The sequence below is a fragment of the Protopterus annectens genome, chromosome 8.part0 (genome assembly GCF_019279795.1).
Source record: "Protopterus annectens isolate FY-2018-M chromosome 8.part0, PAN1.0, whole genome shotgun sequence".
Classification (NCBI taxonomy): Eukaryota; Metazoa; Chordata; order Ceratodontiformes; family Protopteridae; genus Protopterus; species Protopterus annectens.
In genome coordinates, this window is record NC_056741.1 from 843,054,714 (window position 1) to 843,079,405 (window position 24,692).

The 24,692-nt window shown below is 40.7% G+C and overlaps 1 protein-coding gene across 3 annotated transcripts in view; it reads left to right on the forward strand.

Annotated features, from left to right (window-relative positions):
• LOC122809098 overlaps positions 1–24,692 on the forward strand; it is a 1,918,481-nt gene that overhangs the window by 1,406,882 nt on the left and 486,907 nt on the right. For all 3 annotated transcript variants that reach the window (XM_044080326.1, XM_044080325.1, XM_044080327.1), the window contains exon 8: positions 3,613–3,775. In XM_044080326.1, coding sequence (XP_043936261.1) covers positions 3,613–3,775 — 163 coding nt within the window. The remainder of the gene's footprint in view (positions 1–3,612; positions 3,776–24,692) is intronic.

Consider the following 24,692-nt stretch of genomic DNA (forward strand, 5'->3'; position numbering starts at 1 on the left):
CAGTTTCTTCCTTCTGTTGTACAGTTTGCTTATGGCAGGGGACCACCAGATTGGCTTCCTTTTTTGGAAGATAGCGTCTTGGTTCTGTTTGGGATAGCACGATCCATGCACTCGTGTAAGTGCTTATAGAGTGCACTTGTGCAGGATTCAGCAGTTGTAACTGTATTGTCCATCTGAATGAGTGTCATGAAGTTCACCAGTTCTGTCTTAAGAAGCATGAAGTTGGCTTTGGAGAAATTTTTTACTGTGGTTTCCTTAATGGAGGGTGGGGGCGGGATGTGGATATCAAGGGTGATAAGCTTCACTCATGTTGGTAATGACTAGGTCTAGGATATTGTTGCCCCTGGTGGGGGTGTGGATAAGTTGATCTAGGGCATTGGAGTTTATGAATTCCAGAAAGCGTTGAGCTAAGGAGTTGGTACACGAGTAGTTTTCCCAGTTAATGGTGGGGTAGTTGAAGTCGCCCATTATTAGGGTGTTTGGTTGAACCCTAATATTTTCCATTACATCAAGAAAAGAGGAGTGGGAATCCTGGGGCATGGTGGGGGATCTGTAGCAAGCTACAGTTTGGATTGCAGTTTTGCCCAGAGTTAGTTGCACTTGGATAACCTCGGATGCATTATGCTGAGCATCTAGCCTGGAGGTGTGGATATCCTTAAGGAATATGGACACACCTCCGTCTTTGGTGTTTCGGTCCAGGTTACATGGCCGAAAAGTGTGGTATGAGTTATAGCCTGGTAGTGCAGGGGTGCTTTCTGTCCCAATGCTAAACGGTCTGTCTTCTGCTTAATCTTCTTCTACCAATTCTAGTACAAATTTCCTGTTTTCTGGTGGCTCAGCATAAGACAGTGACTGTAGTTTAGTCACTGATCTCATAACAGACATCATTCTAGAAGTGCATTCATTGCTTTCACAGGTTGCAACAAGCGGTTTTACTATTTTGACATACATCTGAACTGTTCTGGTTGACATTTTTAGTCTGAATGTGCAGACTGTCACATTATTCTCCTCAGCACTTTGCTCTTCATTTTCATTCCCAGCTAGATTGTCATCTTTGTGGAGTTTGCATGTTCTCCCTGTGTATGTGTGGACTTTTGCCAGGGTCTCCAGTTTCCTCCCACATCACAAAAACATATAGCAGGTTGCTTGGAGTGCTTCTTTATTGCTCCTCATTGTGAGCATGGTGTGCATGCAGTTGTGTGCATGTTTGCATCCTGTGTTGGATTGGTGTGCCATCCAGGAATGATTGCCTCTCTTATTTCTGCCAAGTTAGACTTCTGCTGCCTGGGACCCTAAGTTGGATAAACAGTTAATTAGACCGAATGAATGACTGCTTAAAACTGCAGTTTCAGAAACATCCTACTTCATAATCTTTTCAGCATGCATAAAGCACAATGATCCACAGAACATGCAAAGATGTTTAGAATGTGCAGGAAATAATTATACCTGGTCTGATCTGTTTCATCTTTATAGAACTGGGAGGTATGTCATGAGGATGGTTATTAGCAAGATACAGATGGTATCACAATTTACTAATTCCTGTGAGCCTATGAACCAGCTGGAGTGTGTCAATCAACTTCAGGAGGTGAAAATAAGCATTACATACATACATACAAATATTTCAAGCATAGGCATTAATGCCCTTCTAGCTTGCCAATATACTAAAACACTTGTTCCCATAATAAGTGTATAGGCTGTTCTTAAAAATGTTTAAACTAGTACTTGCTTTAGTGTAATTAGGTAGTCTCTTCCATGCATCAGCTACTCTGTCGGAGAACCAATTAGTACAATTCTCATTCCTATAGAATCTTCTACATAGGTTGTCTAATGATTCTCTAGTACTTTGTGATAACCCCAAACATTCCCAGAGGCAGCTATCTCTAAATGCCCTATATACCTGAATAAGATCTCCTCGTAGATATCTGTAAGAGACACTGTACAAGTTCAGGTATTTTAGACTTTCATAATAACTTAAATTTTCACATCCATGGATGCTGTTGGTAGATTTCCGCTGTACTCTTTCCAGTTTATCATGCTTATTTTCTTATAGGGTTTCCATATTGTTATTCCATACTCAAGTGTGGGTCTAATGTAACTAGCAAACAATGACTTCATTGTTTTTGATTTCATAGCTTTATAAATCTTTATATAAATTTGCATCCAAGGCACGGTTTTCTAGCCCACTAAAAACAAACATATACATACCAGAAGGGCATCTCTGGCAATTATGCTGCCATTGGTAAAAATGAGATCAATTAAGCATTAATATTGTAGAGTAGAAATGTACATCCAATACAGGCAGACCTGCCACTACTATGTTTTTTAAATAAATGATCAATACTGGAGGAATTCTGGTGCCAGACAGAGTGGGGAGAGGTGTCATCCAATGGCTTTAGAAAAAGCTGTATTCTGTCTCTGATTGGGAAGCAAAACCTTGACAACTAATGGGGATTGCTGATTAGCTTGCAAATTTGTAGGGTTCATAAGGCTAAAACCATAGTGGATCACAAAGCCTTAAATATGAGGCATCTACAAATGGACCACTGCTGGTAAAAAATGCCAGAGTGATCCCGGCAATGAAGAATGTAGCTTGGCTTGCATAAGATACAAGTCTTATGATTTGTTGTCTGCTGCAAGAGACTGTTTCAGCAACTGTGTCTTATTAAAAGCATTGTGTCAGTCATTATTTACAATATTTTGCCTTTAGCAGTTTGTTTAGACCTGATTTGACACCATTTTGTTAGTACTGTAAGAATCAAGCATATATTTAGATTTTTAGATTATATTACATATTATTTGTAAAGAAAGAGTCCAGTGAAAATTGCTGATGTGTTTTGCTTTATGTGACATTTCTTTCCAGTTGTGATTTTATGCTGCCATTTGAGAGCCAAAGGAGTACTCTTAGTAGGGAAAGAAGTAAAAGACATTTCTACCAAATGCCTTGCGTGTTTTACAGATGCACGGAATTTTGTTGGACCATGCATACTTATGTGTATAGTCAGCAGTCTTCACTGCACAGTTTATAATCAGTAAAGATGTTGGTCTTTTCCAGCTTTATGTAGTGAAGACCCATGGGATATATGCAAATAATCCCTTAAGTTCATATCAGTGTTTCAGCTAGATGGCTTCTGAATGCCCATGTCTTTTTATTTTTAAGTCTTTAAGGGTACATTCAAGCCAGTAAAGCCAAATGTACCCAATAAACACATAAACAAATAAAAAAAATCATTGATGTTCAGAAGACATATAGAGACATGTAACTGAAGCACTGATATGTCATTATGGGGTCATTTGCATATATCCCATGGCCGTGGGCCTTTGCTACAGAAGTTTTAAGGTTTTACACAGTGAAGAATGTAACTTGGCTGGGTCTTTCTTGCAGTTTTTACTGAATGATTTGTATGCATAATCTTTTTACACTTTGGTTTGAATTTTTTTTTCTTAATGTACAGGTTAACCTGAAACATACCTTGTTATGTTTTAGTCTCCTCTGCCATTCCTTAATCTCTGACTGTTGTTTCACCTGATTAGCGTTTAATTTGCTTGGTGGAACAGTGCAAAGCAGCTTTTCACTGTGTTGTAAGCTGTAACTATTTTTCATTAACCTTTTAGCTTGCGGCAGCAGAACTCCTTGCTGGAAATTGAAGTGAGCAGGTTGAAAATGGAGCAGTCTGCATCAAAAGAAAGCTCTGAAGACTGTGTCCAGCCAAATGTGGAAAGCAGCCAAAGCCATCAGCCCTCAACCAAGACGATGGAACAGGATACTCAGACTGAGGTATATGTGGATGGTCACTGGCAGTTCTGTGTTCTTTTATGTGTATTCAAAAAGGGTAATTTTCGATCAGAAATGTGAATGAAATGTGTTACTCTTATATGAAACTAAAACTATTTTTTTTGTTAATTGGTGGAATAATTGCATTTGCTATGATCGTCTCAGAAATAAGCTGAATTCCAGTTGCTGTAGCTGACTTTCACAAACCAGAAGGAATCTCAAGATCTGTACCTTCAGACATGACCTGTATTGGCTACCTGTTATATTTCTTTTGTTACCCCTTGCTGTGCACAGTTCAAAATGTTTTTTGTTCCCCAAACTTTATTTATTTTTTATTTAACATTTGTTGACCGGGAAAGTCAGACTAGGTTCCACAGATCCTGTTTTCAGCGGAGGCCTGGGGAGAAATGCTCCAGAGCTAGTGCACCCTAGCAACCATCTTGGAGAAGAGTATATCCTGAAATGCCCACATACCCACATTCATATGTCCAGAGCCTGAACATGTCTAGTCATTTCACATGAAGCTATTCCTTCAAATCTCACAGAGAAGGCTTGGTGGTTGTGCTCTAGATTTATGATGATTCTTCTCAGGCCTACCCCAGCATGTGCACAATTCACCAGGTAGGACTGAGGAGGCTTCCTTGTGTCCTTCTTCACCATTCACACTAAAGGGTTCAAACCAACATTAGACATGCATGTGATGTTTGATGCCTGGTAGGAATTTTTCTTCACGGTACAGGAGCATTGACATTAGGGAACATGTTCAGGATTGTCATATTCTAGAACACTCCCCAACATTTGCTGCCCTTGCTGCAGTGCCCATCACCTCATAGTTGTAACATGCCTATCAGGTCCCTCAGATTCATAAAAATTGGTGTCAAATGATGCAGAGGTCTTCGTCTGTGGTATAAATGATGAAAATGGCGTCACCTCTGTGTTTCTCCTCCATGATTCCTCCTTTGAAAGCATACTTAAGATAATGAAATCCACAATGGATGGAACTGTTACTGTTCTGCCATCTTACCCAGAAATGCCTTGTTTGCAATCTGAACAGCAAAGACTCTTGGGTATTCCCCCAGTATAGGGAGTGAAGGATGGTATATTTTTTGCAGCCTAAAAGCATCAGGATTTTGCTTCATGTTCTTCCAAAAAGTGGATCCCCTTTCTAAACCCCTATTGATTGAAGTAACATCCTCACCAAACATCACAAAGCAGATTCCCATGAGAGCTGTTTAGTCTAGTAAAAGTCCTTGAGACCTCAACACCTTTTCAGCTTACCACCTGATAAAGAGTTTACAGTTTTGGACAGGGCTAGCAAGACGTTTTTTTTTGTTTTGCCACGTTGGGACTTGGGTCCCTGAATTATTTGTCTAACCAGTCCAGGGTTCTTTCTTCCCTTCTGTACCAGACTGTGGAAAAGCTGGCAGACATTCCTGAATCAAAGCCCTTGGAAGCTTTGGAAAAAGACCTTTTTCAAAACTTCTGCAATATGCTTCCACGTTATCTACTGTAATTTTGACTGTGCTTGTGCTATGACTAGACCAGACTTAGGCATGTGCCTAAACAATGTGATGTGAGTTCGCTTCCCTAAAATATATGATTGGATGTTGCTGTTTCCATGTGGATTCAACCTGTAAGTTATTGGATTCAACTCAGATCAGAGACTGGTGATATACCAAAGACTTCAGCCTGACAAGCTCCGTCTCCTATATCTATAATCCATCATTCACCAAGATTACCCCAGAATTTGTTCGACACCATTCCTTAACAGCAGCTTGGTTGATTGTTCCACTGGAGTGTATCCCTTTTTTGAATATTTTAGAATGTAATCTAGGTCACTTTATTATCTACCCTTGTTTTTTTGGGTATCGTTTAGCATGTTTTATTTTGTAGTAGGTCAGACTAGGTTAGTACAGGGTTTTTGTTTGGTTAGTGGGCTTTTCCTACCTAGTCTGATTTCTTTGAGTTAGTGTTGGCTGTGTGTTTTTGGTTCGTGGAGAAGGGATTTAAAAAGTGTGTAGCTTGTGATCACAAGCTCCTGTTGCAGGATGCCCATGACAGGTGCTTGTATTGCCTGGGGGCTGCCCATCTGAAATCACCTTGTGCCAACTGCAAGGACTTTGTTACTCAAACTGTTGATGAGAGGAGAGTCAAGTGGGTCCTGGAAGGACTTTTACTAGCTGCCAATTATTTTTCGACTTCTTCCAGCAAGGGGGAGAAGTCTGATTGGGGTCACAAGCAGAGCTGTAAGGACTCCAAAGCATTTGAGGAGGACAGAAAACTATCAGTCCTCTGCTCTTCTTCTCCTGGTTCGCTGGATCTGAATGTCCCAAGACCCTCAGCTCATCAGACAGTTTCAGCACTAACAACATCTTTTGACACCTCAGAGCCGATTGCCTTCAACTACGATTGCTGGCAAGAATCTTTATCTCAGTATCCCTAGCCATCAGGTAGAACCTTTTCCCCCTTCTCTCCTTCTGCCCTGTAGGAGTGTACATCAGAGTCATCCATGTTTCTGCTCCAGATCTGAACTTCTCCAGTTTGGATCTAGTTGTCAGACCAGTTGTCCTGTAGCTGAGCCTCCAAGACTAAGTTGGTAGCTTCATCGGCTCAGTTGTCCTGGTGATCTGGGAGTTTAAAACCTGTGGAGTTGAAGCAGTTGATGCAGTCCTTTTTAAAGGCCCAAATGCAGTTTGGACTCATTCCCTTGGCTTTGGGTCCTTGAACCGATGTGTTGGCTCCTTTACATCAGTTTCCATCCTCAGGCCCTACAGTTTTGAGGTCATAGGAGCTGGTTACTTTTCCTCCCTTAGGGTCAGATCCAATGGCTTGCCTGCTTTAAACTGCTACCCATACCTTGGTTTCCATGACTCTGGCTGCATTTGAGCTAGCAAATCAAGACAGGGGTATCCAGGTCATGTTCGGTGATTTTAGTTTTGGGGTCATCCCTCACACTTGGGGTCTCTGCTTTTGATAGTTCAGCTCTTGTCTCAGCATTAGTGCAGGATGGTGCCTCTCCGGAATCCAGTGTGTCCTTTGGATCTTCGGATTCAAGGTTCATTGGCATCTGGTGGCCTACCTCGGTTTCTGCCTTTGACATCATAGAGAGGATGATCTTCCATCAGAAGAAGTAGTGGTTAGGTGCAACCAGTTTCCCACCCTCTTTGTCATCTGTACCTGTGGACACGCTTCAGTCTGCCCAGGACAGATCATACTGCATGGTCTCCAGTTTGCCCTTCCTTCAGGGCCCACTGCCTCTTCCATTTTCTCTCAAGATTCTCTGGCGTGGGAAGTTTCAGAAAAGAGGCTGTGCAAGAGAAACTACCTGGATTCTCCTGAAATGTCCAACATTGAGTATACTTACCTCAAGGAAGGAGAGGGGTCCCATTAAATCCCCCTTTGAGAATGCCTCATTTGACAATCTTTTGGAGGTATTTCACCAATGTTGGGGTGGATTTCCAAATCCCCCTCTCTGGAGGAGTCTGTATTTTTGGGGGCCTCCATGGTTCATCTATGTCCTGAGTGTTAGCTCCTCTGGATGGATGCCTGTATTGACCTGGTGTCCCAGAGGGCATGGAAGAAGCTTGATATGATGGGACCAGTCCCCAAGAAGCCAGATAAGATTTTCACCACTTACAGGCACCAGCACCAGCAAAACTGGAGTAAGGGTCCAGCTGTGGATGCAGTTGTGCTGGTGGCGGTCACTACGAAGGACATCTTGGAAGAGATTTCCTCAGTTCATCCCTCAAATAGGGAATCTTGGTTATTGGACCAGTTAGGGAGGGATGACCTGGCCCATTACCAAGGCTAATCTTCACGTCAATGTCTTGGAGATGAGGGCAGTCCTCCTGTTGCAGGCTTTTCAGGATGCCCTTCCCAAGTGAGTGATTTTCGTTCAGACCAACAACATGTCTGTTGTCTGGTTTCTGAACAGATCGGGGGAAACCTGTTCTTATCCTCTTTGACGGGAGGCCATGAGAGTCTGGCAGTTGGTAATTTCATCTCAGTGGTTTCTGATTGTAATTCACATCCCAGGGAAGTCCAAAATTTTGGCAGGCAGTTTAAGCAAGAACATTTTTTTCCATGTGGTCCTCGATTCTGAGAGTTGCTGCCTGAATGTTTCAGTGCTGTGCACTCCGTGTTGTGATCTTTTCACACCACTATCAAACAGCAAGTGCAGCAGCAGCTGTTATGCCTCAGCCTCTTCTCAGGACCAGTCACCCAGGGATGCTCTTCTGTACATCTACTCCTGACCCTGCTGATAATAAAGCTTCTTCAGAAGTCAGCCCATTACAGAACAACTGTAATCCTCATTTCCCCCCTTTACCCCATCAGGTGTGGTTCCTCATTCGTTTACCTCTTTTGAAGTACCCTTCTTAGGTTCTGGATCCCATTCTGGGTCTGACCTCTCACCTGGCAGGTTTAGCCCTACCCAATCTTCAAAATCTGAAGTTAACTGCATGGTTTCCCTTAATGACCACAAATCCTAAGCTTTCAGATGGAGTAGTGCGTATTTTGCTTTCTCAGAAATTTTCTGTGGGTAGGGTGCATGCTAGCAAGTGAAAATGTTTTTATTGTTGGGCTATCTCTCAGGGTTTGGATATTTTTTTCAATTGGAGGTCATTCTAGACCTTCTAGCAAATATGTTTAATTCAGGTTCCAGTTATTCTACTATTAAGGTGCAATTGGCAGCTATTTCCAATTCCCACATTGATAGGGCCAGTATGTCTTTGGCTGCTCTCAGAATTTTAAAGGCTTTCCTCAAGAGTATCTTTTAATTATATCCTCTGGTCTAGGACCCTGCCCTCTGTGGATTTACTCTCATGATTCAGGTGCTAGTGGCACCTCCCTTTGAACCTTCTTCTATAGTCGACTTGACGTTGTTGTCATGGAAGACCTTATTGTTAGTGGCTGTTACTTCTGCCAAGCGGGTGTCTGAACTTCAAGCTCTCTCTTCAGTACCTCCGTACTTGTTTTCTCATAAAGACAGGGTGCCCTTTCACACGGAGCCTTCTTTTATTCCTAAGATGACTATGGAGGACAATTTGAATCAGTCCATTCAGTTACCAGTGGTTTTTTTTTTTCAGAATTTTCTAACAAGGGGGAATATTTAATATAAAAACGTACCACGGAGCCCTTGTACCAGCAACAACAAGTAGGTAGTCTTAACGAATTTATTTATCACAAACGTTTTCGCCGCACAAAGGTGCAGCTTCCTCAGAGAAAACAAATTAACAATGAGGTAAAAGTGCACGCCCCTTTTATACAAAGCTAAAGGGAAATGACAACATGATAAGGTGAAACTCATTGTAGTAATTGGTAAACAAGTAGAAGCCTTCACAAGAACAACTTGTTCCTCAAAGAGAAAATGCAAACATTAATTCATGTTAATAATAAGCATTTCAAAGTGTGGAATGTTACCAAAGAAATAAACATAAAATTTAAAATGACATATTTAAAATTCTTAAAATATGTGGAAGAAATCATAACATTAAAGTAAAAATTCAACATAAAAAGTCATTCAAATAGCAACTCATAAAAAAGTAAGTATAATATGCAGTAATGGATTAAATCTTAGTAAAAAAGTAATGGTAATCCATTATAAGTATGAACCATAAAGAGCAACTGTGTACCTTAAAGATATTATTGTATAAACAACAATAATAACTAAAATCTAGGCAATATTTAACATGAGAGGTGCTACAACAAAGGCACGTCACATGAAGTCAGAAACAAAAAATTTTTGTATGTTTTAAAAAAAGTCTTTATGTATGCATAAGAAAGTAAGGAATATCTACAAAGGGGGGTACTACCTTAAATAGCTCCTCAATTTGAGTACTGCTGAGATGTTACAGTTTTCGTTTAAACCCGGGTAGCAAAATGCGTCTAAACGAAGTTGCCACTCCAGTTTAAATTTTATGTTTATTTCTTTGTTAACATTCCACACTTTGAAATGCTTATTATTAACATGAATTAATGTTTGCATTTTCTCTTTGAGGAACAAGTTGTTCTTGTGAAGGCTTCTACTTGTTTACCAATTACTACAATGAGTTTCACCTTATCATGTTGTCATTTCCCTTTAGCTTTGTATAAAAGGGGCGTGCACTTTTACCTCATTGTTAATTTGTTTTCTCTGAGGAAGCTGCACCTTTGTGCGGCGAAAACGTTTGTGATAAATAAATTCGTTAAGACTACCTACTTGTTGTTGCTGGTACAAGGGCTCCGTGGTACGTTTTTGGATTCCAGTTGTTCTTGTCTTTTGCATTTGCCGGAATATTTAATATAGATTGACAGTTGAGGGTTTACTTGGACACAACCAAATCTTTCAAAAAGTCTAAACAGGTGTTTATTTCCTTTTCCAAGTCTTGGTTGGGCATGCCAGTGTCTAAGATTACTGTCTCCAAGTGTCTATCTAATTGTATTTTTGGGGGGTTTAGTATAAAAGGAAAATCCTTGCAGCATAAACCACAAGGTTATTCTACTGGAGCTATGGCTACTTCTGCAGCTTTCTTCTCCAGAGCTGCATTGGGTGATGTTTGTGCAGATGCTACTTAGGAGGGTCCCTCACACCTTTAGTGTCCATTTAGTTGATGTCCAGAGCTTCTTTTGGTTCCATAGTATTCCGCAGTATCCTTCTGTGAGACCTCCCTTGGGTTTTATGTGGCTGTGGCCTCTGTTCCAGAGGTTGAATCCAGATGTAATATACAACATCGGATACGAAAGTTATGTAGTTAAAGTAACAAAATATCTGTGTTGTCTCTTTCCATCCAGTTAAACCTTGGCTGGGGCCTCTGTTCCAGAGGTTGAATCCAGATGTAATATACAACATTGGATAAGAAAGTTGTATAGTTACAGTAACAAAATATCTGTGTTGTCTCTTTCCATCTGGTTAAACCTTCCCTTCCTCTTAGCCCCACTATTACAGCCTGCTTCTCAATCATAGGACAACAGAGGTGGGGAGATTGTTCTTCTTCCTGTATTGGGGTCCTTAGTATTTTCCCATAGAGGTTGAGTGGTGTCAGTTTTGGCATATGGTGCAAACTCAGTCTGAGGTAATCATGGTGAGTGAGGGATTATGGGTAGAGGAGGCTGAGCTTGAAGTCTTTGGTATATGGTTTGTCTCAGATCCGATAATCCAGACAGAAAGAGACAACACTGATCTATCATTATGGTAAGTACATAACTTTCATTTCATTCAGATTATTTTGCATGCTCCGTTAAGGGATGATGTCCTTATTGCACAAACCTTCTTGGATGCAATGTGACACAGATCTCCAAAAGAGGAAAGAGACATTGGCCACTGTGGAAGATTTTTATGATGCCCTCTTCCTGCTTTCCTGGCATATCTTCTAGGTAGGCCACTGCAGTTTTTTTAAGAAGAGTACCATCAGTCAGTGTTGTCTTCCTTAGAAGTTCTGTTATGAGTGCTTAAGGAGGAAGACTTCACAGTCCAAACAGTCAGAGAGAGAGAGCATATCCTGAGTTGTCCGCACATCCACATTCATATGTCCAGATCCTGAACATGTCTTGCCATTTCACAGGGATCTATTCCCCTGAAATCTCATAAGAAAGGATTGGTGGTTATGTACTACTGGACTGATAATTCTTCTCAGGCCTACCCCAGAGTGTACATGACTTACCAGATAGGGCTGATGAGGCTTCCTTGTAACTCTAACCATAACTACCTCATAAGACCAACTCTTGGGTATTGGTTCTCTAAGTGTACACTGGTTTGGTGGGCCATCACCGTGGGCTGGTAGATTCTATACATAGTGATGGATGGGCATCTTGTAAAGCTGTTAGGTCCTTGACCAGAAGAAAGTTAGCCAGCAGGACTCGCATCCTCTCTAGAGCTTTTGGAACACATCGACTGTACTCTGCAAGGGTAGTAATAGAGCCTTTTCCTTCACTGAAGAAAGGCAGTGGATTCTTCTGCTCTTTTTTCCTTATTCTAAAGTGAATGTAAGACTTCCTTCTCATCCTGGACCTCAAGAAATTCAAAAGGCATATCTTCTTTTGGAAATTCTCATGGTGACTATGAGATATCCTCCTATTGCTGAAAGGTACTGGCACATAGATGGTGTCACCAGACATGATTGATGCATTCTGGCACATCAGTATTTGGGGGCTGTACAGGAAGTCTTTTAATTTATTTTACAGTTGCCATGTTACTTTTTTACAGGTAGTTGCCCTTGGCCTGTTTTTGTCCTCAGAATAAAGTTTGAATTATTAAAGTGCAATTAGACTCACCAAAGTATTAACTCTGATGGTGGAAGCCTTGTTGCCTAAGTCCATATTAATGCCCCTGGCTTGAGCATTCCTTTGGTTACAGTTTCTGAGAAGTCTGCTGAAACTAGGAGAATTCTTCTCCGGTCTTTACACAGAGTATTGCTTTATGGATCAAGAATTTAATATTATGTATTGCACTTGTTCTTGCTGTAAAGAACAGCCAGGAAGTCAGTACTTTGGTTTTCTGGATGAAGGGGTAGTGAAGAGTTGAAGCCCAGAGGATGTTCACTATATTGATCACTGGTGCAGCAGCCTTAGCTATATGTGTTATATCCTGCCAAGGATATAACAGATGGCCAGCTTCCAGAGCTTCAGGGCAGCTTCCACGCACCCAAACTGTTAGCTTGAGCTGAACTGACTAAAAAGACAATTTTGGATGCCAGACCCTGCAGAGGTCACCTGCCATTGAAGAGAACACTCCTCTGCAGGCTTTCAAGGATCAACAGTCGATTTGTGCTGTTCCATTTCTGGGTTGATAAGTTTCCTGGGGAAAAATATTCCACATTAAAAAGTGTTGCTTTATTGTACTTTCCTGTTTAGGAAAGTTATTTTTTAAATATGGAGTTTGTGTTTAAACGGATTAGACTTAACTGTACTTTTAAATGGTAGCAAAACTTTTTCCTTTCAATTTAAAAGTTGTTTAAAGTAACTGAAAAAAAATGTTTTTCTGTGGAGAAATTGTGTCTGTTTTACGTTTTGGGGCTGGCAAAGTGTTTTAAAATGCTTTCTACTGTGTTTTCTTGTGAAAGAAGTGATTTTTTTAAAGACTAATTATTACTGTCTTTTGCTGCTTGTTTTCCCCAGGAAAGAGGCACTATTTTCGTCTTGAATGTGGAAAAACTACTGTTTCCATGGTCAATCCTTCTTCCAGCCACAAAAAGAAAAAGTTATGCAAAATTCTTTGTCACCTTGGCAGGCTAGCAAATTGCCTCAGCCATAGGTTGGTGACTCTGCTGTGGCTATAACTTGTCCCTCAGAAGCTGTTACCCCAGATACATCTTGTGTAGTACCTAGAGCCACTATGGACCAGGAGTCAGCCATGCCCTCTGCAGCTGTTAGGAGGTCCTCTCAGTAGGCAAGGGAGAGCCACTCTTGTCAGACCTGCGAGAGGGAACAGTGAAGGCTTCCTGGTTTACTCAGAATGTTGTGCCCATTCCTGGGAAAGCTGCTGCTCTCATTAATATCACTGTTGGCCCCATTGTATATGATTGGCCTCCGGGTCTTTCTCTATGCATTCCTACCAATTCCCCTGATACCCAAAGTACTACAGAAAGCAAAAGCTCTGGGAAGGACCATTATTCTAATAGCCTCTCATTGGCCTCATCAGATTTGGTTTTCCTTCCTTCTACTTCATCTGTTGGAAGAGCCTTGGATTCTGGACACAGTTCCAGACCTTCTGACACATTTGTCGGGGGCTCTTCATCCCTCCCTTCATTTCCTAAAATTGACAGCTTGGCTGCTCCAATTCCCAACATAGCCCAGGCTCCGTAACCTCTCAAACGAAACGCAGCACATTTTAATATCTTCTCATAAATCCTCTACTAGGATGTTGTACCTTAGCAAATGGAGGAGATTTTCTATATGGGCTTCTCAGAATAACATTGATCTCTACTAAACCTCTATTTCCTCTATATTACAATTTTTGACTATACTTTTTAACAAAGGAGTGGCGGCAGCTACAGTTTGGGTACAGCTTGCCGCCATCTCTAATTTTCATCTTGGTATTGAAGGATTTAACATAATGTCACACAAGCTATCTGATGCCTTTCTCAAAGGGACCATCCACCTCAGACCACCAGTTAACTCCCCTTATGCCCCATGGAACCTAAATTTTATGCTCTCATGCATTATTCTCCCACCTTTCGAGCCAGCTTCCTCATGTGATTTGAAATTTTTGTCCTGGAAGACTATCTTTTTAGTAGCCATCACATCTGCCCGAAGAGTATCAGAACTACAGGCCTTATCCATAAAAACCTCCTTATTTGGTTTTTCATGCTGACAGTTTCACTGCGAACAAATCCTTCATTCTTACCTAAAGTTTGTACTGAAGCTAACCTTATAGATTTACCAGTGTTTTCCCCAAACACGCCAACAACTTAGAGTATATGCTGCACAAACTTGATGTTCACAGACAGCTCAGATTTTACCTGGATAGAACCAAAGAATTCAGAAGATCAGAACAACTTTTTGTTTCCTTTTCAGATTCTAGGAAAGGTATGCCAGTGGCAAAAACAACACTATCTAAATGGTTGATTGCATCACTTTCACTTACTCAGCTGCCAATTTACCTGTACAACACAAAATTAAAGCTCATATTACCAGAGCACTGTCCACATCCTTTGCTTTTTATGCTAGACTTCCTATAGACAATATTTGTGCAGCAGCCACTTGGTCAAAACCTCAAACCTTTATCACTCATTACAAAGTTGATAGGGCCTCCGGGGACAGGGCCTATTTTGGTTCTGCTGTCCTGAAAAACATACTCCCATGAGCCAGCCGAGAAAGATGGTGGTTGGGATGCAATCCATCTGTAAGAATGAATGGCGAGATAGAACAATTTCACATAAAGAAGTTATGTACTCACCATAATGTTCCATGTGAATTGTTCATCTTGCCTTCATTCTTACTTCCCACCCTCCGACCCCCTCCAGGGTTTTTCGAAGACCGAGATACTAGTTTTATCATGGTTGCTTTGTCTTTCTATGATTTTTGCCTAAAAAAAAAAGTGATAGAGTGGCATATGGTATTATTAGAGGCAGCAAATAAGATCTGAGGTAACTCAATGTGCATCATGGGATAGGGACTTGGCCTCGAGCTGTCTGAAGACCTTGAGCTTTGTAGTAGGCTGACTCGGAGCCAAGGATCGGCTCCGAACCCATCTGCAAGAATGAAGGCGAGATGAACAACTCACATGGAACGTTATGGTGAGTAGATAACTTCTTTTTAACTGTACTGCTGCTAAACATTTGGTTAATTCCAATGCTACTCTTTCTGACAAGGATAGGACTATGAAGAATGGAAAGGCTGTTGGTCCAGATGACATACCTGTGGAAGCATGGAGGGGTTTAGGTGAAATGGCAGTGGAGTTTTTAACCAGATTATTTAATGAAATCTTGGAAAGTGAGAGGATGCCTGAGGAATGGGGAAGAAGTGTTTTGGTACCGATATTTACGAATAAGGGTGATGTGCAGAGCTGTAGTAACTACAGATGGATTAAATTGTTCAGTCACAGCATGAAGTTATGGGAAAGAGTAGTGGAAGCTAGGTTAAGAAGGGGCATGATTATTAGTGATCAGCAGTATGGTTTCATGCCGGGAAAGAGCACTACAGATGCGATGTTTGCTATGAGAGTGCTGATGGAGAAGTACAGAGAAGGTCAGAAGGAGTTGCATTGTGTTTTTGTAGACTTAGAGAAAGCATATGACAGGGTATCTAGAGAGGAGTTGTGGTATTGTATGAAGAAGTCAGGAGTGTCAGAGAAGTATGTAAGAGTGGTACAGGATATGTACGAGGGTAGTGTGACAGCGGTGAGGTCTGCGGTGGGAGTGACAGATGCGTTTAAGGTGGAGTTGGGATTACATCAAGGATCAGCTCTGAGCCCTTTCTTATTTGCATTGGTGATGGACAGGTTGACAGACGAGATCAGACAGGAGTCCCCATGCACTATGATGTTTGCAGATGACATTGTGATGTGTAGTGAGAGTAGGGAACAGGTGGAGACGACCCTGGAGAGATGGAGATATGCTCTAGAGAGAAGAGGAATGAAGGTCAGCAGGACTAAGACAGAATATATGTGTGTGAATGAGAGGGAGGATAGAGGAATGGTGAGGAAGCAAGGTGTAGAGGTGGTGAAGGTGGATGAGTTTAAATACTTGGGATCAATAGTTCAGAGTAATGATGAGTGTGGAAGGGAGGTGAAGAAGAGAGTACAGGCAGGATGGAGTGGGTGGAGAAGAGTGTCAGGAGTGATTTGTGACAGACGAGTACCAGTAAGAGTGAAAGGGAAGGTCTACAAGAGGGTAGTGAGACCAGCTATGTTATATGGGTTGGAGACAGTGGCATTGACAAAAAAGCAGGACATTGAGCTGGATGTGGCAGAGTTAAAGAAGATAAGATTTGCACTGGGTGTGATGAGGGTGGACAGGATTAGGAATAAGTATATTAGAGGGTCAGCCCAGGTTGGAAGGTTTGGAGACAAAGCCAGAGAGGCAAGATTACATTGGTTTGGACATGTGCTGAGGAGGGATGCTGAGTATATTGGTAAAAAGATGCTAAGGATGAAGCTACCAGGTAACAGGAAAAGAGGAAGGCCTAAGATAAGGTTTATGGATGTGGTGAGAAAGGACATGCAGGTTTTTGGTGTGACAGAGCAAGATGCAGAGGACAGGAAGAAATGAAAAAAGATGATCCGTTGTGGCGACCCCTAATGGGAACAGCCGAACAAAGATGTTGATAGAACTATTGATAAGTATGGAAAAAAGTGTATGCTTATGCAATTTTGATTTGCAGAATTTTGAATTGTCAGACTCGTATGTTAAAGTTTATTCTGACTAATTTTGAAAGTATGAGGAATGTTTGAGTGCAGTTTCTTCTTGTGAAGAAAAATCTGGTTTAAAATTGTAGTTTCTTCAATTGTAGAAGTTACAACTCATTGTTTACAGTCTGTGTGTATGACTCAGTTGATACTTCTTCCAGGGCTATGGCCATTGGTACTGTTTTGAGGAGGTTTCCCTGGTTTCATTCTCAGAACCACCCAAATATGTGAAAAAGGAGATTTAGAATTTTCCTTTGCACAGAGATTTAATTTTTGGTTCCTGTGCTGCAGAGGATATCAAAAAGTGTGATGAAAGGGTTACGTTGATAAATGGAATCTGTCAAGATTTGTCAGACCCCCCTTTTCCAAATTTTCTAAAGAGATTCTTAACCCATGACCTAGTTTTGGCATAAAACAAAAGAAACATCTCAACACAATGTGGGTAAATAAACATTTAAGAAGAAATGGCAAAGAGGTTCCAAAAAGAATTCAAGAACCGCAAAAACCAAAGACAGTCCAACAAGTTAGAATGACTGTTTAAGGGACCTTGTTTTCCCGACCCTGGCAGTCCCTTTTTCCTTCCAGAAAGTCTGAATCTCCACTTTTATCTTTGGCAACAGATAGTTTCAGACATATGGGTTCAGAAGATCATTTATCAAGGTTATAGATGGCAGTGGAAGAAAATCCATCCTTTTCAGAGGTTAATTCCTCATCCACCAGACCAAGCTGTCTTATTTCCCCGTCATTGAGACACACAGTTTCAGAGAATGATAGAACCAGTTCTTCCGTCTGTAGTTGGAAAATGTTTATTCAAGGATGTTTTAGTGTCGAAGATAGAAACATGCTTGGAGCACAGTTCTGGATCTTTCTATCCTAAACCTGATTCTGATAGTGCCCAAGTTCAAAATGATGTCACTTCACAACCTATTTCCTCTTCTGCAGCTTTCAAGTTTCCTGGTAACACAATATTTAAAAATGCTTATCATCACATCCATATTCATCTAGACTGTAGGTGTTTTTAAGGTTTTGTGTGTCTGGATGACATTATCTGTTGTCTGCCTTACCCCCTGGGCTATGCACTGTACCAAAACTGTTCACAAACTGTATATCTCCAGTTATAGCTCATGCAAGCTACAGGTTATGAATATTTTCCATATTTAGATGACATGCTTATCTTTGCAGAGTCTTTTCAAAGTGTCAGGAATCTGTCACTTGGGTGAGAGATCTCTTACACAAGCTGCCATGTCAAGAGAACATTTAGAAGTCTTCTTTTTACTTTTTCCCACAGGATTGCATTATTGCATTCCTGGGGTGTCAGCTAGATACCTCAGTTCAAAGAGATTTTCCTCCATAAGAAAAATAGATCTATATCTAAATCTGTTTCTAAGGTTTCCCACTTGGACCTCAGTCATTGTATGGGAATGCCTCAGGATTTTTGGACTTATGGCATCTATGATTCTCATGATACTCCTGGCAAGACCCCACATGATAAAGAAACAATGATATCTGAAGTTTCTTTAACCCAGCACCAACATCCTTCCTCTTTTCAAAATCCCATTACTGGGGATTGTCAGAAAAGAAATTATTTGACGGAGACTGCAAATATTTCTAAATCCATGTTTCCTCTTCTCTCTCCTGCTCCAAAGCAGTCAGTCACCACAGATACCTTGGGCTTTGCTTGAGAGCAGTTTCAGGATGTATAAAAGTGCAAGGCACCTCAACTGTCTGAATCATCTTTGATCCCCAGGACCTCGTCAGACAATACCACAGTTGTTGTTGTTTTTCTTTCGGCTTTTCCCGGTTAGAGGTCGCCACAGCAGAACTCCGGTCCGCTAATGATTGGCAGTTGATTTTTACAGTGCTGAGGTGCCAGCCCGATGCCCAACCTTCAATGAAGGTACGCCCATTCACGCATGTCTTTCGAATGCCACTCGATCACGGGGAGGATATGCAGACTCCACACAGAAGGCGCTCCAGCCGAGAATCAAATGGGAGAACCTCTTGCTGTGAGGCGACAACGCTACCGCTGCACCACCGCAGCTTACTAGTCATGTGGTATAATATCAGACAAGGGGAAACCAGGTTGTAGCCCCTTTGCAAACTAGTAATTTTAGCTTGGGATACAGCTTTAGAGCCCAGTCTCACTCTGCAGGCATCCTACATTCCGTCAGAGTAATGTGTGGCAGACAAGCTGAACAGAACAAAAGCAGACCCTCACAAATGGAAACTAGATCTGGAGTCTTCCAAGATTTGATCCATCTGTGGGGAGTTCCTCAGTTAGACCTATTTGCCTCCTGTCTGTACAGTCAGCTGGCAAGGTTCTTCTGCAGGACTCCATGCAAGAAGTTCTAAAAGACAGACACCTTTTCCTTTCCAGGAGCAGAATGTTCCTGTATGCTTTTCCACCCTTTCCACTGATGTTCAAGGTACTTGTGAAGATTCATAAGGAATCCCTTAAGGTCATTGTGGCGACACCCTTCCTGCCCAGGCAATAGTGGTTCTCCCTTTTTTGGAAATGGCTAGGGACAATTACCACAAGCTTCCTCACAGAATGGGAGATACTCGCACAAGATCAAGGGTGTTTGATCCAACCTGACCTTAGTCAGCTTCAGCTGACTGACTGCATGGATGATAGGGTCGTAATTACTTTTAATCACCTGTTTACTGAAAACATGCAGCAGATACTAATGGAGGCAAGAAAGCCTGCTGTTAGAAAATCTTATATCAATAAATAGAAAAGTTTTTCTAGTTGGTGCCAACTACATAACCAGCACCCATTCAGGGCTAGTGTTTATCTGGTTTTATAATATTTGTGTGAGATACTATCCTATGACCTTTCTTACTCCTGTATCAAGGTTCATTTATTGGCCATGTCAGCTTGTCTACCTGAAGATCCTTCTCTTTCAGTGCATTCTTCTGTTAAAATGTTTTTTTAACAGGGGGTTGCATAATAGGCGTCCAAGAAAACCAGTAGCCCCTCTGTTGGATATTAATTTTATGTTAGGTAAGCTTACACTTGTTCTATTTTATTCCAGCTAATCTGGCTGATTTGAGGTTCTTAACACTGAAAACTGTTTCACTGATTGCTGTAACCTCAGCAAGAAGCATGTCTGAGTTCCAAGCTCTTATGGTGAGTCAACCCTATCTCATTTTCTACAGAGACAGTGTTTCTTTGAGAGCTAATGTTTCTTTCATGCCTAAAGTGGTATCCAAGTTTACTTTAAACTAAGCTGTCCATCACCCAGTTTTCTTTCCTGAACATAAAATGAGGGAGAAAGGATAATCCATACCTTGGATGTCCAAAAACAACTCGGGTACCATCTTGACAGAACTAAATCTTTCAGGTCTTCAGATCAGTTGTTCATTTCTTGTGAAGGTAAGAAGGGACAACCTGTGAAATTGTTGTCTAAGGCTATTACCTTTTGCTATACTCACGATAACAAAACTACACCAGGCAGGGTCATGGCCTATTTACCAGGGCTTTGGCTTCATCTGTGGCTTTTTGAAAGTGGTTGGATTCTAGAAGCAGCAACTTGTTCCTCTATACATGTGTTTACAAGGCATTAGTTCAAGTTTTACTAGGACCATTCTCCAGGGAATCCTGGACCCTTCCCCCTCCACCTCCCAATTATAGTAAGCTAGGGTAGTCTACCCATATAGCTAATACTTCTGCAGCAGCGATCAATATAATGAACATAGTACAGTTGTGTAAGTAAACTCACTATAACAGTAGATGTTTGAATGATCACTGCTGCAGTAGCCACTCCCTCTCTCCATCCCCCTTTGTTGTTTTATGTGTTGTTTATGCCAGGGTGTGGAGACGTATTTTGTCTTTTTCCTAGCATTGTCTTTTCAGGGCTTAGCCTTCATCTTTCTTTTGGCATGAAAGCTCTGAAGGGCTTTGCCATCTAAACATGCTTTTTAGTCAGCTCAATACATGAAAGATACCCTGTAGTTTGGAAGTTTGGCAGGATATAACTTATATAGCTAAGGCTACTGCATCAATGATTAATGATTATTCAAACACTTATTATTGTTTACTTACTCAGCTGCAATTTATTGTGCCTCTTGAATCTTAGTGTGGCCACGTTCATCTTGGTTTCATTTGTATGTCCAAAAATACTAGTGTTGCAGTGAATGACATCATATCAGTAGCTGGAAAACCATCACATTCTCATGGACCTCCTTTCATTGTCGGATTCTTGTTATCAGGCTGTATAGTGTTGGGACAGTTCCCATCATCCTTATTGTGGTTATTCCCTTCTTGCAGCAAAATGAATTGAGTGTGTTAACGATTAAAGCTTCAAGGATGGGTTGAGATGCCCACATACTCTACTTCATGGTTTAGAGAAAGTTGAACACCCAGGGGCAAGTGTTCCCTACATACTTCGTACCACTGTAGGCATTGTAGGTAGGGTTCTTCCCCCTGAAAGACAGTGGAAAGGGAGTTAAATACTGCTCCCCTCTAGATCTGGTAAATCAACCAGGTTGAGGTATGATCTATGAATCAACAAGTGCCACTAACCCATACTCTTTTGCAGAATGATGAATGCAGATCTGGCATCATGTTAACAACTGTTTGTATCTAAGTAGAAATTAGTATGATGGCTTGCTGTCTTATGTAGTGCAACAGTCTTTTTTTTTTTGAAGCTGAGAATTTGGGAATCTTGTTTAGCTAGGTCTTTTGGGAACAGGTGATCTTGATGTCTGACTATTCTGCCATATTACTGAATGAAGTGCACTCTATCTTCATCTGTTTCAACCTGAGAAGCAGGATTTGATGATGGAAACATTCTCCTTGGGGTTGTAAGGGAGATTCTGTTATGCCTTTATACCATTCCTTCTGTTTCCCTGTCTCATTGTATAATTTAGAAAAGAAAGACCACAACTCTCTCTTGTTGCCGTTTAATGGTTGAGAAAAGTTTGGTTTCATGTTCCTGTGTCCCCAGCAGCAAATTAAACTGTCCAGGTGCAAGTCAAGGAGGCAAGGGAATCCCACACATTTGGAATAGCACCCAGTTCCACCTTTAGATTCTGGCTCATTCATTAACTTCCTTTCTTTTACCAGACTTTCCAGAGAGAGTTTCAGAGAGTATAGAGACTGCAGTCCACTTGTCAGACATATTGTAATAAGCTGAAGAATTTCTCCAAGTGAACAGAGAAGCTGCAAGCTTGCACATGATCCACAACTACCTCAGGCAACATTATGATGTATGTCTCCATTATTCCATGGTCAGTGAGCATATTTGGGGTATCTCAGTACATCTTAACCATGAAGAAGAAAGAGCTTTAGCCAGAACTTGTGCAGATTTGTACTTGGCGATGTCAGCATTGATGTAGTCACCAGTGTGATGGCATCATGAACAATAGTTTTGTAATAGCTTATGTTTTTGACCAGAGCCACAGCATCAACTACTGGTAGGTGTAGGGGAAGCAAGACTTCCTCAGCCTGATTAATTCATATTTTCTTTGATGCCATATTTTTGAGCTTTATGTTTTTAAGCCTATGTACATATGTGGCATCTTATTGGTAGGTAATTGAATTTCATGCATGTTCAAACTATCACAATCTCCTTGTCTTTTGTTTTTGTTCTGTAGTAAACCTGTCTTTTTAGTCAGGTCTTCCTTCTTTGCTTATACATCACTCCTATGTCATTGTTTCTTTAGTAGTCTTTTCAACTGATGCTTATAATTTATCTGTGACAGTGGATTTTAAAAGTCTCATTTTTGGATGCTGTTTTCAGGAGAGTCTATGTTTCTGCTCAAAAAAGAGAATTGAGTTTATGGCAGATTGATATAGTCTATTTTTGTTCATCATTTTTTAAATCTGTGTAATAAACTTCTGTGGATCTCTTAACAGCGTGTCCAGGCACTTTTTTGGACTTAATAGTCTATTTTTGTGTTTTGGTGGTGATGCTTTTTCATTTCTGTAAGCATTTTCTAAGTTGTTAAGGGCTGTGGTGGCAATACGTTTGCAGTTTGAGCTGTCTGTTTCACCATCTGTCTGTTCAGATGTATGTGAGAGCCAAGATGTTTGAAAGTTTTCTTTCATTCTTTTAACACAAACTGACATTTTTGCATGTCATTTGTTATTACCTTTTCCTTTGATGGGTTGAATTGTAGCCCATATTGTTGAGAAATGTAACATTTGTTGAGTACTGTGTTGTGCTTCTTCAGTGGAGAGGAGCTTAAACTGAGCATCAAGGGGGCAAGCATGTCTTCGGCCTGACGTGATGTTACACTTTAAATGTTGTTCTTACAAAATTAGAAATTGATAGAACAGGTTTTGCATTGGCATGAATTTTCTGAAGAGTATGAAGTCTGAAGTTCAAATGTATGTCTATATTTTCTGACTTCAACTCTAAATAATTTGCCAGAAAACCACAATTTTATGAGAAACAGACCAAAAATATGAGGCAAAAATCAGGACATTCTGCGAAAATCTGTACAGTTGACAGGTAACTTGTGTGCATGTTTGTGTTTTTGTGTGTGTGTGTGTGTGTGTGTGTGTGTGTGTGTGTGTGTGTGTGTGTGTGTGTGTGTGTGTGGAAAATGCATGTTAACAGAAACAGTGTTAGTCATGCAAGTTTATAAGAGCAATATTTAAAATCTGTCTCTATTTTTTCTTCCTTGGTTCCCCTTTATTTGTAGCTGTGTCCAGATTTCTTGTGGTTAAGAGTTTCAGAGGTATGATGGAGAGGTACGGAAACCTTTCAGGAGATGCTGATGCTGCCAAGGAATTGCTTGATCACTCTCAGTGTGTGTGGAATGCATGGCAAAAGAAACCATGTTATTTTAGCAAGTTTATAAGAGCAATATTTAAAGTCCATTGCTCGATCACACTCGTGTGTGTGTGTGTGTGTGTGTGTGTGTGTGTGTGTGTGTGTGTGTGTGTGTGTGTTGTGCAGTAGAGTGGCCATTATTTTTCAAATGTATGTGTGTTGTGCAGTAGAGTGGCCCTTATTTTTCAAAGCTACAGAGAGCAGCTGCAGAGGGGTGGAAGAGCTGCATGCGGCTTCAGAGCCACAGGTTGCAGACCCCTGTACTAGCTGAATGTGCTTTTTTATTGCTGACACACAGATGAGAGAAAATTCTGAACTGCACCAGCTAAAGTTTGTCAGAAAAGTCGTGCACATCAGCTGATATGATGAGTGTATATTTGTTGCATTACAGGAAATGTTGGGTTGTATAATGAAGTAGTTTATAGTCTTTAAAAAAGCTTGGGCATAGGAATTTTGGAGAATGTGATTAAAATATTTATTTCAAAACATTTTAAGAACATGACTTCTTGGCCTCTTAAATAAAACATGCAACATGTGTTAAGGTTTTAACCATTTGTTCTATGCTGTATTTTAGCAGTTTTGTTTGATAAAAAGAAAGCTCTATTAAAATTGCAATATTCAGCTAGTCTTTACCCTGGTGGTACATTTTGCAAACTGTTAATTATTTTTACATCAAGAAATGCAGTAGGGATTGTTACATTGGATTCTGCAATTATTTGTTTCACATTAGTTTCTACTTTGGAAGGCATTTTAAATCCAGAAATTACTGCATAACTGTTTGACTTATTTTAGTTTTATTCCTTTTCTTTTAGCTGGGCTGCACAGTGGAGCAGTAGTTAGTATTGCTGCTTCACAGTGCTTGGTTCTCCAACTTGTTTTTTGGCTGGAGGTTCCTTCTGTACTGCCTGCATGTCATTAATGTGTCTGTATTGGTTTCTGCATGAGCTTTGGTTTCATCCTACATCCCAAACTTATGTTATAGATGAAGTAGCAGTCCTCCTAACTGCTTACAGGTGCTTATGCTGTGTCTGATTTAGTAAGTGTGTGTATCTTACAGTGGTCTGGTGCCCTAACTAGGATTAGTCTGCAGATGACTTGTGCCCATTCTGAGTAGTGATAGGTTCGGGCTCCCTACCACCTTGAATTGGATGTAGTGGGTAAATGAAGAATGAATTAATGAATACATTTTCTTAAGATGACAAAAAATTATTCCATCATTTTTTTTCTGGAAAATTGTCTTCTTTCTTTGCATATGTTTAGTCATGCAATTTAATTTCACAATTACATTTAAAAATGGTATACACCAGAAGGTAAG